The sequence below is a fragment of the Podarcis pityusensis genome (genome assembly GCF_964106645.2).
Source record: "Podarcis pityusensis genome assembly, chromosome: 13".
NCBI classification, from domain to species: Eukaryota; Metazoa; Chordata; class Lepidosauria; order Squamata; family Lacertidae; genus Podarcis; species Podarcis pityusensis.
In genome coordinates this window covers 9,223,764-9,240,014 of record NC_138038.1, presented here as the reverse complement: position 1 = coordinate 9,240,014, position 16,251 = coordinate 9,223,764, and the positions used below count along the sequence as shown (strand labels likewise).

The 16,251-nt window shown below is 48.1% G+C and overlaps 1 protein-coding gene across 2 annotated transcripts in view; it reads right to left on the bottom strand.

Moving 5' to 3' along the window:
• Positions 1-1,299: 1,299 nt before the first annotated feature.
• Positions 1,300-16,251, bottom strand: part of SMYD1 (SET and MYND domain containing 1) — a 51,325-nt gene continuing 36,373 nt past the window's right edge. The window contains exons 5-10 of one of the 2 annotated variants that reach the window (XM_080976852.1): positions 14,828-14,866; positions 10,046-10,238; positions 9,189-9,281; positions 7,785-7,948; positions 4,912-5,080; positions 1,300-1,719 (exon numbers count right to left, since the gene is read on the bottom strand). In XM_080976852.1, the coding sequence (XP_080832978.1) occupies positions 1,561-1,719; positions 4,912-5,080; positions 7,785-7,948; positions 9,189-9,281; positions 10,046-10,238; positions 14,828-14,866 (817 nt within the window). In that variant the 3' untranslated portion in view covers positions 1,300-1,560. The remainder of the gene's footprint in view (positions 1,720-4,911; positions 5,081-7,784; positions 7,949-9,188; positions 9,282-10,045; positions 10,239-14,827; positions 14,867-16,251) is intronic. The other variant, XM_080976853.1, reaches the window with a different exon arrangement.

Here is a 16,251-nt window from a genome sequence, read left to right as displayed (position 1 = left end):
ATTTCTTTGGCCAAAACTTGAAAAACAAAAAACAAGCTCACCAACTTTTCTGTCTGGATTTTTCACATTTTGAAATATGGCAATCCTAATCTCCTAATATTTTACATAGCTGTCAACTTTTCCCTTTTCTTGCGAGGAGTCCTATTCAGAATAAGGGAATTTCCCTTTAAAAAAGGGAAACGTTGACAGCTATGATATTTTATGATTCATGCTTGATGGCTTGTGAGTGGAAGGAATCAGCAGAGGACTTTGGGTTTCACCCATAAGGCCTTTGAACACCCATAAGGTCATCGGAAAAGCTGGATAGCTTTGCTAGGACAGACATTCAGCCAGAAAAAGGAAGGGACTAAGTGGAAATAAATGCTGCTTTAACTAAGAATCCCCAGATTTGTTATCTTCTGAAACCCTAAGCCACGTGTCTGCAACTTGTGGCCCATGAGCCAGAAGCAGCCCGTGGAGGCCGTTTAACCGGCCTACAAGCCGCCCCAGAACCGAGTGGCCCATTCAGCGAGTCCCGGCATGCTGCGTTAAACCTGCGTTAAACTGTGTGGGGACTCTCTTCCGTGGCTCCGGAAATCGCTTCTGCGCATGCACAGACGCCGAAAATCGCTTCTGTGCTGGCGCAGTTTTCGGCGTCTGGGCATGTGCAGAAGCGATTTCCGGCGCCCACAGAGGATCTCCACCCAAGTGATCCGGCCCAGGCAAGGTAAACATTGTCAACCCCTGACCTAAGCTAAACTGGTATGCCGGTTGCCATTAGGCCTGGTGCAAATGAAGGGTGGTACTTGGGACACAATGGGATGCGGGTGGCGCTGTGGGTTAAACCACAGAGCCTAGGGCTTGCCAATCAGAAGGTCGGCGGTTCGAATCCCTGCAACGGGGTGAGCTCCCATTGCTCAGTCCCTGCTCCTGCCAACCTAGCACTTCAAAAGCACATCAAAGTGCAAGTAGATAAATAGGTACCGCTCCGGCAGGAAGGTAAACGGCGTTTCCGTGTGCTGCTCTGGTTCGCCAGAAGCGGCTTAGTCATGCTGGCCACATGACCCGGAAGCTCCTTCGGCCAATAAAGCGAGATGAGCACCACAACCCCAGAGTCGGCCACGACTGGACCTAATGGTCAGGGGTTCCTTTACCTTTACTTTACTTTACTTGGGACACACTTAAGGGAACATCTTAACACTCAAATGCTTTTTAAGGAATAAGAGTATAAATGTAACCTCCATCTGAGATGGATGTACAAATTGTGGCAAAGTGATGTTCTTCCATAAGTAAGCCGAACACAAGTGACTGAAACAAGTGTTGAAGTATCATAATAACTTTATTGATCATTGAAATGAGTGAATGTAGGCTTTGATTCCTCCTGTGAAATGTTTCTAACTCAACATGCTGGGCATGTAGAAAAAGCATGTCTCTCTGGCGCTGTCCTCAGGAGAGCCGGACATTCAGAACCAAACCCCCACTTTCCTTGGCACTTCCTTCCTGTTCAGAACCAAAATGGCTGATTTGCACCAGCTGTCGGGATTCAACAAGACGCCTCCAGGCCGGCCAACAATCCCATTCTTATTTCTTCTGGAAGATGCCAGGTGAAATCTCGTTGGCGGCGGGCTCAGGCATGACCTGGATTGTCTGGTTCTGAAGAGCTGCCTCTCGCATCTTGTAGTACATAAACTCATTCTCTTGGAACATGCGCAGCTCCATCTCTGACTGAACACGCATGGCCTGAAAGGATGGAGACAAAGAGATACAAAGCTAATTTCTTGAGAGTCTGCTTGCGATGCGTGAGGAAGCCCTCATCCCTGAAACCCAGTTTCCATCGCAAACTGCTAACATTTTGCCTTGTCATACTACACGTTGTGCATCCTCTGCGCAAAAACAAGTTTTTAAAAAATCTGAATTTCATTATGATAATCTTCCATCACTTACATTGCTTCTGCTAGTCATACCGCAAGCGGTTGCTCTTAGGGGTTATGCAAACTAATAAAGGCCAATGTAACTCTCATTTAGCCCCTACTCTGTGGCTTCTGATGTTTCATAAAGTCCACACATTTTTAAGTGTCAGCTAGAAACATGCTCTTCTATTCAAGTTGAGATCCCACTGGTCAGGCTACGGACAGAGCGTTTAGTGGGCAGTGTTAGAAACTCAGATATACAAGCTAGGTGCCAAATGGCTGCTTAAATCAGGGTTACAGTTGCCAAAACAGAATGCCTAGTTGCCATTTTGGGGGGCCAGACGACTCGAAAGTCATATTTTTCAATATGAGTTTTTTTTGTTCCAGCAATTCATTCTGACTGTGCAGATAAAATATAGAGGATATAATTCTACAGGAGGTGTTGCCAGTGTGTTAAAACAGCCAAGACCTGTTAGGTTTCCAAGGGGTTGCTTGAGAGCAAGCAGGCAAATACCGTATTTTTCGCTCTATAATACGCACCAGACCACAAGACGCACCTAGTTTTTGGAGGAGGAAAACAAGAAAAAAAATATTCTGAATCTCACAAGCCAGAACAGCAAGAGGGATCACTGCGCAGTGAAAGCAGCAATCCCTCTTGCTGTTCTGGCTTCTGGGATAGCTGCAAAGCCTGCATTTGCTCCATAAGACGCACACACATCTCCCCTTACTTTTTAGGAGGGAAAAAGTGAGTCTTATAGAGCAAAAAATACGGTACCTCCCTGCTCGGCTGTGAAGTCTTGCTTTTGATGCAAAATAAACTTTATCTGTCTAGAGCGCCACTCTCCTGTGGCTGACTCATTCACTGGCAGAATCCGTGAGTGGGCGGGGCTTAAACTTTCCCCAGCAAAGTAATTTCTCGACGCCCAGTCTGCGCCTCCCCTCTCGGCACAAAAGCTTACTGCGCAAGGAGGGCGTGGGTAACGGTGGACCTCTCCCCTCCCCGCTTTGCCCAGGCAAAGTGTCCTGGCACCACCTCGCCTCCTCCGAACCCTGCAGCTCCTCTCCACTGGAGGTGTGGTTACTCTCCCCCGCTGAGGAAGAGCTGCTTTCCACGATCTTTGGGGGCTCTCTGTAATCCATCCAGCTTTTCTTCTCTCCCTCCTGAACTGATGGCAGTTCCCTGACAAGACCCAAGGATCCCCAGGCATGCACCTCCAAGATGGTGGAGATGTCAGGCGCCATCCAGTCACCCAGGCATCTTCACTTGGTCGCAAGTGGTCTGGCAATTTTCGAACACAGGTAGTGGTGGTGTTATTGTGTGTGTGGAGGGTGTTAATGTTTTTGTTTGCTACTATGGTATGTCTTTTGTTGTTTTCGTATTGTAAACTGCCCTGTGATCCTTGGATGAGAGGCAGTATAGAAGAAGAAGAAATAATAATAATAATTAATTTCTTGCATTGCAGATGGCAATATTTGGGTCCCCTATTGCTGACTAATGGGACGCGGGTGACGCTGTGGGTTAAACCACAGAGCCTAGCACTTGCCGATCAGAAGGTCGGAGGTTCGAATCCCCGCAACGGGGTGAGCTCCCGTTGCTCGGTCCCTGCTCCTGCCAACCTAGCAGTTCGAAAGCACGTCAAAGTGCAAGTAGATAAATAGGTACCGCTCCAGCGGGAAGGTAGACGGCATTTCTGTGCGCTGCTCTGGTTCGCCAGAAGCGGCTTAGTCATGCTGGCCACATGACCCGGAAGCTGTACGCTGGCTCCCTCGGCCAGTAAAGCGAGATGAGCACCGCAATCCCAGAGTCGTCCGCGACTGGACCTAATGGTCAGGGGTCCCTTTACTTTTATGGGTGACTAAGCTGTGGCCCTTCATACTGCAGGACTGTAATTCTCATAACCCCTGACCATTGGCCATGCTGCCTGGGACAGATGGGAGTTGTAACCCCTGCTGTAAATATTGCAAGGCCAAGTGATCACTTGGCTCGCTTGTGCAGTCTGTCTGGCCCTTCTGCATATGTGAACAGAGCTGAATGGCTGTAGCTAATGCACCTTCCAGAGGGATGCCTGGAAACAATTTGCCACTTGGAGCAGCTGGCAAGGAGATCCAGTTTTGAGGGACTTCAACATCATTTGTTCTCCCTATGAACAATCTCCAAATACAGTGGTACCTCGGGTTAAGAACTTAATTCGTTCTGGAGGTCTGTTCTTAACCTGAAACTGTTCTTAACCTGAGGTACCACTTTAGCTAATGGGGCCTCCCGCTGCCACCACACGATTTCTGTTCTCATCCTGAAGCAAAGTTCTTAACCCGAGGTACTATTTCTGGGTTAGCGGAGTCTGTAACCTGAAGCGTCTGTAACCTGAGGTAACACTGTAAATTTACTGAACAGCCTGATGCTTGTGTATTTAATGTAGCTAGTGAAGCATAGTGACTGAGGTGAGAGGGAGAGACAGTTGCCATTTGAAACAAAGTCCTCACCTCAAATCTCACCTCTGCAGTGATCTCACCAGGTGGCCTCAGGTAACTGTAGCTCTGTCTGTCTGTCTCTCTCAGCCTTCCTTCCCCCCTCCATCCACACAGACTTCTTCCCTCTCCAATTTAGGAATACAGTGGTACCTCAAGTTAAGAACTTAATTTGTTCCGGAGGTCCGTTCTTAACCTGAAACTGTTCTTAACCTGAAGCACCACTTTAGCTAATGGGGCCTCCCGCTGCTGCCGCACAATTTCTGTTCTCATCCTGAAGCAAAGTTCTTAACCTGAAGCACTATTTCTGGGTTAGCGGAGTCTGTAACCTGAAGCGTATGTACCCCAAGGTACCACTGTACAATTAACTCGAGTTGAGAACTTTGCCTCAGGGTGCAAACAGAAATCGCGCACCAGTGGGAGGCCCCATTAGCGAAAGCACGCCTCTAGTTAAGAACAGTTTCAGGTTAAGAACAGACCTCTGGAACGAATCAAGTTTGTAACTAGAGGTACCACTCTACGTTCCTGGAGCCTCACAATACCACGAGTCACTTACCTCCAAATCTTTGGTAATTGGGTGGGTGGAGCCATGGGTCACCAGAAGAATAGCGTAGGCTTTGCAAATCATCCCATGGCCTGCTTCAATGAGGCCAGCATGCCACTGAGTCACTCCAGCTCTCATGAGCGCCATCCCTAGCTGTGCGTTGTTTGGGTGGTAGAGTTTCCTAGGGGAAATACACAAGGAAGCCACTTGACATTTGCAAATCAGTGCTGGGGCATATATATTGATCCTTGCTTGGGTTTCCAGCTTGTTGGAGATGTGGTGATTTGCTTCATGGAGGGTTCAGTCCTAAAAAGGAGGTTTGACTCCATTCTTCCTTCCACCAATGACTACAGCCTCCATAATGGATGGAAAGTTATGCTGGGCCTCTGGGACTACACAACCATTGCTGCTGTGCCTTTGGACCGTGTCTTGGAAGCTGTGATGTTGAAGGGTTGGAGGCGCATGCTGAACTGATGGATAGGTCTTCAAAAAGTGAACATACTAAGCTTAAGGTGGGGTAAACGGTTATGGGAGCATGAAAGCCTGGCGCCCCTTGGGATCCTGCCAATGTAATTTCACGGATCTTTGGGATGCATAATAATAATAATAATAATAATTTATTATTTATCACCCCGCCCATCTGGCTGGGCTTCCCCAGCCACTCTGGGTGCCTTCCAACAAAACACTAAAATACAATAACCTGTTGAATATTAAAAGCTTCCCTAAACAGGGCTGCCTTCAGATGTCTTCTAAAAGCTTGGTAGTCATTTTTCTCTTTGACATCTGGTGGGAGGGCGTTCCACAGGGCAGGTGCCACCACCGAGAAGGCCCTTTGCCTGGTTCCCTGTAACTTGGCTTCTCGCAGTGAGGGAACCACCAGAAGGCCCTCGGAGCTGGACCTCAGTGTCCGGGCTGAACGATGAGGGTGGAGACACTCCTTCAGGCATACTGGACTGAGGCCGTTTAGGGCTTTAAAGGTCAGCACCAACACTTTGAATTGTGCTCGGACAAGACAGGATAAGACAAGCAGCTAGTTGCCAGGGATTTCGCACATGACCACATAAAGGTTGGATTGGATGGTGATGATCAAGGATTGGATGATGCAGACAGCGATAGACTTTATTCTCTATGGCTCCCAGTAAGTGCTAAGGGACTAGTAAACAGTTACAATCTAGGATGCCGTAGGAAGGGGGTGGGAGCCTGCCTCTTGCCCCAGACTCTTAAAACACCAGGAGCATGGGGGAGATTTAGCCCCCATCAGGGGCAGAGGAAGAGGGGGGCGGTCCGCCCCAGGTGTCACCACTGAGGGGGTGACAAAATGCCAGGCAGCACTCACTGCGGGGCCTGTAGCGCGCCTGAGCCACATGTCTCTCCTGGGAGTGACGCGGTGGCTTCATCTGCCCACAGCCTCCCCCTCAGCTGTAGGGCGGCTGAGTGGGAGGAGGCAGGCAGACTCCTCAGAGGCCCCGCAGAACGTCCTGCCCCACCCCACGGGCAGCTGGCCCCGCCCCTGGGAACAGGGCACATGCCCCAGGTGCCCAATCGGCTTGCTCCGTCGCTGGCCCCCATAGCACTGGTGCCTCCCCTGTCTCTTCCACTGAACTGACTCCATTTCTTCACTTGCGGACAGCTTTGCTGCCAGCCCTCGGTCCAAACTGCACCAACAGGGGACCCCCGGGTAAAACAGGAATAGATCGCTATGAATTGCGCACCTACTCAGTTCATGCCCAAAAGAGAGTTGCTTGAAAAAGACACACATACTTGACCTGATGATGGACATTTTGGTAGCATCATAAAAAGAATCATTACAGCCATACCTCGGGTTACAGACGCTTCAGGTTGCACCGAAACCCAGAAGTACCGGAACGGGTTACTTCCGGGTTTCGGCAGTCGCGCATGCGGAGAAGCGCTAAATCGCGCTTTGTGCATGTGCAGAAGTGCCGAATTGCAACCCCTGCGTGCGCAGACGCGCCGCTGCAGGTTGCGAACGCTGCAGGTTGTGAACGTACATCCCGCATGGATCACGTTCGCAACCCGAGCATCCACTGTACTGGCAACAAGGAATATATTAACTGCATTGTTTATATATGCAAATAAGTTACGGAAGAGCAGAGAAAGGATGGAACTGCCAGGTGAACCTAAGCAGGTTATGACATTGTACAGCTTTCACTGGATGCTTTAAAGCTCCCCTATTGTTACAGACTAGACAGCATCTTAAAAAGCAGAGACATCACCTTGCCGACCAAGGTCCGTATAGTTCAAGCTATGGTTTTCCCAGTAGTGATGTATGAAAGTGAGAGCGTGACCATAAAGAAGGCTGATCGCCGAAGAATTGATGCTTTTGAATTATGGTGCTGGAGGAGACTCTTGAGAGTCCCATGGACCTGCAAGATCAAACCTATCCATTCTGAAGGGAATCAGCCCTGAGTGCTCACTGGAAGGACAGATCCTGAAGCTGAGGCTCCAATACTTTGGCCACCTCATGAGAAGAGAAGACTCTCTGGAAAAGACCCTGATGTTGGGAAAGATGGAGGGTGCAAGGAGAAGGGGACGACAGAGGACAAGATGGTTGGACAGTGTTCTCGAAGCTAGCAGCATAAGTTTGACCAAACTGCGGGAGGCAGTGGAAGACAGGAGAGCCTGGCATGCTCTGGTCAAGGGGGTCACGAAGAGTCGGACACAACTAAACGACTAAACAACAACAACAACATTGTTACAGAAAGGTGAGTTGGCTTGCAGTCAGCATCATGTTTCATTTTGAAAAACTGTTTCAAAATCATTTTTATTTGTTGCATTTTTATTGCGGCTGTACGCTGCTACAATACTTGGTAACTTTTAGCAGCCTAGAGATATTCCAAAGAAATGAATAAAATGGATATACATACATGTAACCATCCACCATTCGTTTTGAATAACCAGCTGCCTCGTCGAAGAGCTGGAGGTAAGAGAGGACTTCCGACATGATGCTGAGGATCCGGAGTAGGTAAAGGTTTGTGTCTCCCAGCACTGGGTCCTGCTTGTCCAGACACTCATGACACAGCTTCACAACCTAGGACAAACCACACACAGAAAGGAACATCATAGAAAGAGGTACATTTGTGGCAGAACAAATCTGCTTCTGCAATGCATAGCTCTGAAGACATGATGTTTTACAAGGGAGTTGGAACATATACGACCGGTTTGGGTAACCGCTTAACTCACATATCCAAAATGATATTTTGTTTCCCAAGAGGATAGCTATTCCTTTCCTGTACAGTTGTCATTGTCAGCTAGCACACTATCATGTTTGGGGAAGGGGGTGTTTGGTGTGTTAGGGGAAGGGAAGTACCACTGGTGGGGGACACACCGTGCTCTTTCTGGGGTAATTTGGTCCCCCATCCTGCACTCAACCCTCACACTAAAAGTCCCAGGTACCCATTAAACAAATTCCTGGAGTATGTGGTACCCACAAGAGGACACCACTTATCCACCTGAGTTGGATGATCATCATCATCATCATCATCAAGACCAGGCTCAGGGCGGCTAACATCAGGTATAAAAACCATCGATTAATATACAACTTAAAAACAGGATTAAAATACAACTTAAAATGCAGCCTCAATTCAGTAGAAGCCCAGATCAAAAACTGTTTGGGGGGAGAAAACGTCAAATCTCCACCAAGGCCAGCTATCCAGACTGGTCCTACATGGGCCAGAAAAAAGCCAGGGAAGTCCCCAAATACGGGTTCCATCACAGAAGGAAAAGGAAAGAAGGGGAGGGGATCAGGCTGATTCCAAACCAAAGGCCAGGTGGAACAACTCTGTTTTACAGGCCCTGCAGAAAGAAATCAGATCCTGCAGAGACAGAGAGTTGAAAAGGCCCTGGTTGAGGCTAATCTGACTTCCTTAGGGCCCGGGACCACTAAGGTGTTGCTATTTATGGACCTTAAGGTCCTCCTCAGGGCATACCAGGAGGGGCGGTCCCGTAGGTACAAGGTTCCTAGGGGGAGGCATCCTTTCAGGTAAAAAAGGACCTGGGCTGGTTAGGGCTTTATACACAAATGGTAAAACCCTAAACTTTGCTTGGCAGCTAAATATTTCTGTTAAGTTAAGGGAAGGAACTATTTTCATGTATTCTATCATTGTTCTTCCCAATCACTCAGAGCCTTATTTTGGGCAGGCAGATGGGGATCATGACAATAATTTTCTCCCACCATGTCCCTAGTGATAAAATAAGGTAGACGTGAGATGTAATTGTCTGGGTTTCCTCAACACATTAATAAGCAGAGGACCAAGCCTTCTGTGACTCACTTGGTGGTATATCCCTTCGGTACGAGCCTCATCAATCTTTTCCAGGGTTTCCTTGGAGAACTGGATGATGTCCTTCACCACTTCCTTGGATGGCTGCAAGAGGCAAGGGGAAACGATTCAAATGTGCTTCTTTAGCTCTTCCTGTCAGAATTTTCCAAAAGTGCCCAGCTGGCAACCCAACTATCTTTTCATTAGCAAAACTCCAGGATCAATTACATTCCTGATTGTGTATACCAGCCAGAGCTCAGAAATTCATTTTATAATAATATAATCATAATTTATTATTTATACCCCGCCCATCTGGCTGGGCTTCCCCAGCCACTCTGGACGGCTTTCAACAAAATATTAAAATACCGTAATAAATCGAACATTAAAAGCTTCCCTAAACTGGGCTGCCTTCAGATGTCTTCTAAAAGTCTGGTAGTTGTTTATTTCCTTGGCATCTCGTGGGAGGGCATTCCACAGGGCGGGTGCCACTACTGAGAAGGCCCTCTGCCTGGTTCCCTGTAACTTGGCATCTCGCAATGAGGGAACTGCCAGAAGGCCCTCGGAGCTGGACCTCAGCGTCCGGGCTGAACGATGGGGGTGGAGACGCTCCTTCAGGTATACAGGACCGATGCCGTTTAGGGCTTTAAAGGTCAGCACCAAGACTTTGAATTGTGCTCGGAAACATACTGGGAGCCAATGTAGGTCTTTTAAGACTGGTGTTATGTGGCCTCGGCGGCGCTCCCAGTCACCAGTCTAGCTGCCACATTCTGGACTAGTTGTAGTTTCCGGGTCACCTTTGAAGGTAACCCCACGTAGAGCACATTGCAGTAGTCCAAGTAGAAGGAACTAGTTCAAGTTCAGTCTCATACCTTTTCATTCCCCTCTTTCACAGCCGTCATCAGGTCATCTTTGATTCCTTTTTGGCAATGCTCACAGGTGCAGTCAAAATAATACTGCTTCTTCAGCTGCTGCTTTCTGTCTTCACTAACATTGAGGAAATCTACATAGGAAACAGTCAGCTCTTCCCCGACGGAGACCTTACCCAGAGCACGCAACTCGATCCTGGTGTCAAACAAGCAAAGAGGCAGCGCCAGATAAACACCAGAGACTTGTCTGTGTAGCTTTCCAGTAATAATAATATCAGGAGTGATCCACCACCACTCACAATGCCTAGGACGAAAGGATTCCTTCCCAGAGCTGTGCGTCCTTTCCACACAACCAAAACCCTGTACCAAGGTAACACAAATCCTGCATGACAGAAGGCTGTATTTGGCTACCTGCATAAAAGGTAAAGGTACCCCTGACCGTTAGGTCCAGTCACAAATGACTCTGGGGCTGCGGCGCTCATCTCGCTCTATAGGCCGAGGGAGCTGGCATTTGTCCACAGACAGCTTCCGGGTCATGGCCAGCAGGACTAGGCCGCTTCAGCGAACCAGAGCATGGAAATACCGTTTACCTTCCCGCCAGAGTGGTACCTATTTATCTACTTGCACTTGACGTGCTTTCGAACTGCTAGGTGGGCAGGAGCTGGGACCAAGCAACGGGAGCTCACCCCGTCGTGGGGATTCGAACCGCCGACCTTCTGATAGGAAAGCCCTGGGCTCTGTGGTTTAGACCACAGCACCACCCGCGTCCCCTGGCTACCTGCATAAATGTATGCAAATCAATAAAATGTTGGTGGGGTTTGTTACTTTGCATAATTAATTGGGCTTTTCCCCCTACCTCACTCTTTCCCCCTACTTCTGCTAGAGTACATCACAAGGAATCAGAAATCAGAGCTGTTGCTTTGAAATGAAAGCTGCCTTAGTTGTGCAACTAATGGAACATTGCGTGCATTTTCTGGGTTTCCATATGATCATAGCATACATACAGCCTTGACCATCTGCTCAGAGCACCAATATATATTTTCTGGTCAGTGGGTTTCTATTTTTGCTGCTCACGCACACAGGTCATATCTTTGTCAGCACTTTCCCTCTCGCTGACAGCATCATTTCCCAATTTCCTTTCAACCTTCAATCACTTGAAGGTAGCACTGGGTCTGATTTTAGGACATGGGTCACCCAGATTACATGGTAAGAAGCTGAGCCTTTGCACAGCTGGACACCAGGTTCACCAGAGGAATCCCATTTATTTATTAAATTTGAATCCACCTGGTTACTCAAGGCATTACTCAAGGCAGACTCCCTGAGCTTTAGCAGCTGAACTGATGCACCATTCGATCATTCTCCAGGACAAAGGCATCAGGCTTGAGAGAATGCATGGGGAATGTGGAAAGAAAACATTCTTATTTTGCCCCCCATGGGAATGCCAGCATTTGGGCTGTCCTCACAGGTACATCATGCCATCCATAAACAAGAATGCATTTTGAAAGATCTCCATTTCGAACACATCTCTGTGTTTTTGTACCATACCATCCGAAACATAATGTGTTCTACAGTATTGTCATTTCAATAGGGCTGCTTAAATAGGCTTTGGGATTCCCCAAATTGCAGAATTGTGTCAAATTTTTTCAGCCACAATTCTTCTAAGCATGTTGCATGTAAAGATCTTTCAGTTTCCCCCACCTTTCCCCTTAATTTCCAGAGGGGTAGCTGTGTTAGTCTGTTGCCACAAATAAAGAGTCTTTGGCAAGTTAAAGACCGACACATTTATTATGGCAATTTTATTATTGTGGGACAGAGACCACAAAAGCTTATGCAGTGGTAAATGTGCTAGACTTTCAGGTACCACAAGAGTTGTTTAATTTTTTAAAAAATTCATTTATTTTAGGCATATAGCTCAGGAAGGCTGCACAATGTTCCCTGACCAGGTCCATAGCTGTTTATTTCAACAGTGCTACCCCATAACAGTTCATTAGGACCCTAGATTTGTTGGGGAGATGAAGAATACACATCTATGAGTGCTTGCTCATTGGCTGCAGGGCCAAGGAACTGGTAGACTTCCAGATGTTGAACGCCAACTCCCATCAGTCTCAGCCAGCCTAGCTAATGGTCAAGGATGATGGCGTTCCCCAGCCCTGATTTGCAGGGACCAATAGCAAACATCTGCCACAGTGCACTCAAATTCAATCGCAACTTTTCAATTGAAAGCACCACTCTCTCTTTTTTTTTAAAGGATGTTCCTTTACATGCCACATTAACCATGTTCATAATTAGATACACACAGGTTTAAAAAGACAACAATGTGTTAGTTGTGGAGACTTAAGTTTCTAGCATGCAATATCTCCCAACAAAGGCCTTTTTTAAAATATACAATCAGCTATTCTATCTAGAGACATGCAAGCAACCGTTTCCCTTGTAAATCATTGGAGTTTTGACAGCCTACTTTGCACCCATGACCCAAGATGAGCCAACCAACTCGGGCAGCTGTGGGACACTGCTTGGAGGCATGTCCTGCCACCTCCTTGGTAGCGCCCCCCACGGGCAAAGAGGAGGCACTGCTGGTCTCCTCCCATCCTTAGGCATGATTGAGAGCAGGATCCTCCCTTGGATTGGATTCCCACTTCAACCATCTGGTAAGATTGATTTGATTCCCCTGCTTGTCCCCAGTGCAGAACTTCACCCACCCCTTCTTCCCTGGTGGGGCGTAGGGATACCATTTTGTGGTTCCAAAATGTCTTGGACAGGCCCTGACCGCCAGGAATGCTTGGAAGAACCCTTACAGTTTTCACAGCCCCCAAATCTCTCCCCTCATTGCAAAGGGAGGAGGTAACCAGTGACAGGAGGTTGATGTGCCTGCTTCCACACTCCAAAGCACATGGACCAGCCTGCCCAGAGGACTTCGCCCTTCTAAGCATGTGTTTTTAAGCTGCTTGTAATTGATTGAGCACACGATCTCTTGCCAGCCATTCCCTCCCTCTTCACCGAGGTAAAAGTAAAGGGACCCCTGACTGTTAAGTCCGGTCGCAAACGACTCTGGGGTTGCAGCGCTCGTCTTGCTTTACAGGCCGAGGGAGCCGGCGTTTGTCCATAGACAGCTTCCGGGTCATGTGGCCAGCATGACTAAGCTGCTTCTGGCGAACCAGAGCAGTTCATGGAAACGCCGTTTACCTTCCCGCCGGAGCGGTACCTATTTATCTACTTGCACTTTTTTGGCGTGCTTTCGAACTGCTAGGTTGGCAGGAGCTGGGACCGAGCAATGGGAGCTCACCCCATCGTGGGGATTCGAACCGCCGACCTTCTGATTGGCAAGCCCTTCTTCACTGAGGTACTTAGGTTTATTAATTTTTGTTATCATTACAAAGGGAGCCAGTGGCAAGGGTGAGCACACCAGAAAATTGTAATATGAAATGAATGGCAAAGGATTAAAAGAAGAAGATCACACATTGATTTCAATAGGGAGAGTTCACCAGGTGTCAAGGAAGGAGTCAGGGACAGGTCAGCAATAGCTCACAAGGTGTCAGTGAAGTTAAATCTTTATTCAAAGAAACAAAACAGCTCAAGGCTCATGAGCACAGCCTGTAGGTTTTGCCCCCAATGAAGAAGCTTCAAGGACTGAAGATCCTTTCCTTTCTACAGCTCCCCAAATCTCCTTCCCCAAGCAACCTGAGGTTCTTTTGCCTTCTCTCTCTTCACTCTGCCCTCTCCACCCTCTCCATGTTCTGGGAGACAAGGTGGAGAGGAGCTGGACACTGTAGCAGGAGGAGACACCCTCACTTCTTCAGCACCCTGCCCTCTTCCTCCCCAGCCTCTGCTTCTGCCTCGGAGTCTGAACTGTGCTCTGCCACAGCCTCTTCCTGCTCACTAAGCCCTGTTGCCTCTTCATCTTCCGACACCTCCTCCTCCCAATCTGCTCCCTCTGATCATTCATCCCTGTCCCACCACCAATCTCCACTCTCTGAGCTTTCGTCCCTTGGGGGTTCCCCAGCTGGTTTCTTCCACCGTACCTCTGCATCTAGCCAGTCCAAGACACCATGTGCTCAACTCTCTCCCATTGAAATGAATGAAATTTAGCATTTATTGTGTTATTAAGTTAATACGTAAAATTAGACATATTTTTTTAAACTACTTAACTTTGGCTGGATTGTCCCCATGGGATCTACATCTACTCATTCCCACATGAAGAAAGAGGATCCACCAAGAGGGCTGATCTTTGCTTGGAAGACCTCAGCAGAAACAGGTGTCGCCTTGCGGCCTAGAACTAGCTAAACTGATATTATAAACACCTGCGGCTTTTGCCATTTTAATCGCTTTTAAGGTTTTGTAATTCTAAACAGGGGCCCGAAAGTGTTTGTCAATGCAGCCAAAATCAGAGTATCAGACAATGCCACGTTATTTGCTCTTGTAATAAAAGATCTACTGGATCTACTACGGTTACCATCGTTAGAAATTCTCATGCTATCATTGCCAATGAAAGAATTGGAGAGAAAAAATTGGAGCAGGCATTAAGAGGTATGGGGAAGTTTGTCAGAGGAGAAGGGGAATTATTGTCATAATGACTACTTTTTTAAAGAAAGACTCTACAAATGCAGGGATTACAAAATGAAGGGTTGGGTTTAGTGGGACTTTGCATAGAGGCGGTAGAAAGAGTAAAAACAAAGTCATCTTTGTAACTTGGTTATTACTGCCTGTGGGACTTTGGGGTCGGTACGGGGGGTGTTCGAGCGGGATAGCAGTGAAAGGGGAAATATTATGGTATCAAGGCCAACCCACCTCATCTGGGTGTGGAACAATGATCTTACAGCCTGATGACTGAAAGAAAGAAACAGACATCTGCAGTTTGACAGAGGTAAACACACTAAAAAAAGAAAGGAAGAAAAGCAAATGGAATCCATACATTTAGTACATCAAATGCTAGCATACAGCTTTCGAGGGCCAAGGTAGAGATCAGAGGCAGCAGTGAAGGTAGCATATCAAATTGCAAGTTGGAGTCCTAAGCCACAGCACTCTCCTCCATGACTTTACAAGGCTATCGGCAGGCAACGGAATTGCCACCCCTTTCCTGCAGCCTTCATATGGGCATAGCTGTCAACTTACAGATTGGAAAATAAGGGACCAGCAGCCTCGAAAATAAGGGATCAGCAGCCAAAATAAGGGATTTTAGTCAACCAGCTGAAGTACGAAGTTAAAAGGGACCAGATAATTTTGGAGAGCAGCGCCGGTTTTTAGCCCTTCATTTCCAGAGGTTGCTGCTCAAGACACCAGCTGAGGAAACACTGCAATTAAATAACTACAAGCAGCAACCACTTTTCGCGCAAAACGAAGTCCAAGCTACAAAGATGCTGCTGCAGTTCTGTATCTTTTCTCTCGTCCTCCATCTGCAGCTCTCAGTTCCGTCAGGTGGGGCAGGAGGAAGCGGGGGGGGGGAATAGCGCCTGAAGTAAACCCGCAGATAAGACCATCTATGCTAGTCTACCACTACAAATCTATGGGAGAAGCGCTTGTGGTCCTTCCTCCGCTTTCCCCCTCTATGGTTAGCCCTTGGAACACCTGCCGCCTCCTCCTCTCTCTGAACTGCTTTCTTTATAGTTGCCCCCGCTCTTCTTTCAAGGCTCCTCAGCAATTCATAGGCTGCCCATCTCATCTGGGTTCTTTGGCGGCGCAGCCGCAGTACGGCCTAGCAGGAGCAGCGGCAGCGGCGGTGGGCAGAGGGGATGCCCCGGCAGAGACGCTCAGTTTAGCGGCCGCGAGGAGGATGGCGGCAGAAGGGCCTGAGGCTGCCGCCAGTCCCAGCGGGGAGGGGCTCCCAGGGGCTGAGGCTGGTGAGAGGAGGCCGGAGGGGGGCAGGCCGGGCAGCCAAGCAACACAGTTGGAGCCTCCCTCCTCCCTGACCGGCAGGGAGGGAGGGAGAGGAGATGCTTCCTTTGAAACCCAGGAAATTTAAGGGACATCATCAATAAGGGACAGCAGCGGGACACGGCGCTGGGATAAGGGAGTTTCCCGCCAAATAAGGGACGGTTGACAGCTATGCAAATGGGCTCTAAAGACTTTTCATTCCGTCAGGCTCTTAATGGATTTTATCAGTGGCCCTCCCTATATGTTTTGTACAATTGAATGTGCTTTTCATATTTGTGCCGTTAAACTGCCTGGCTGAGAGATCTCAAGACCCATTTGGAAGCTTCCTTCCTCTCAATCGA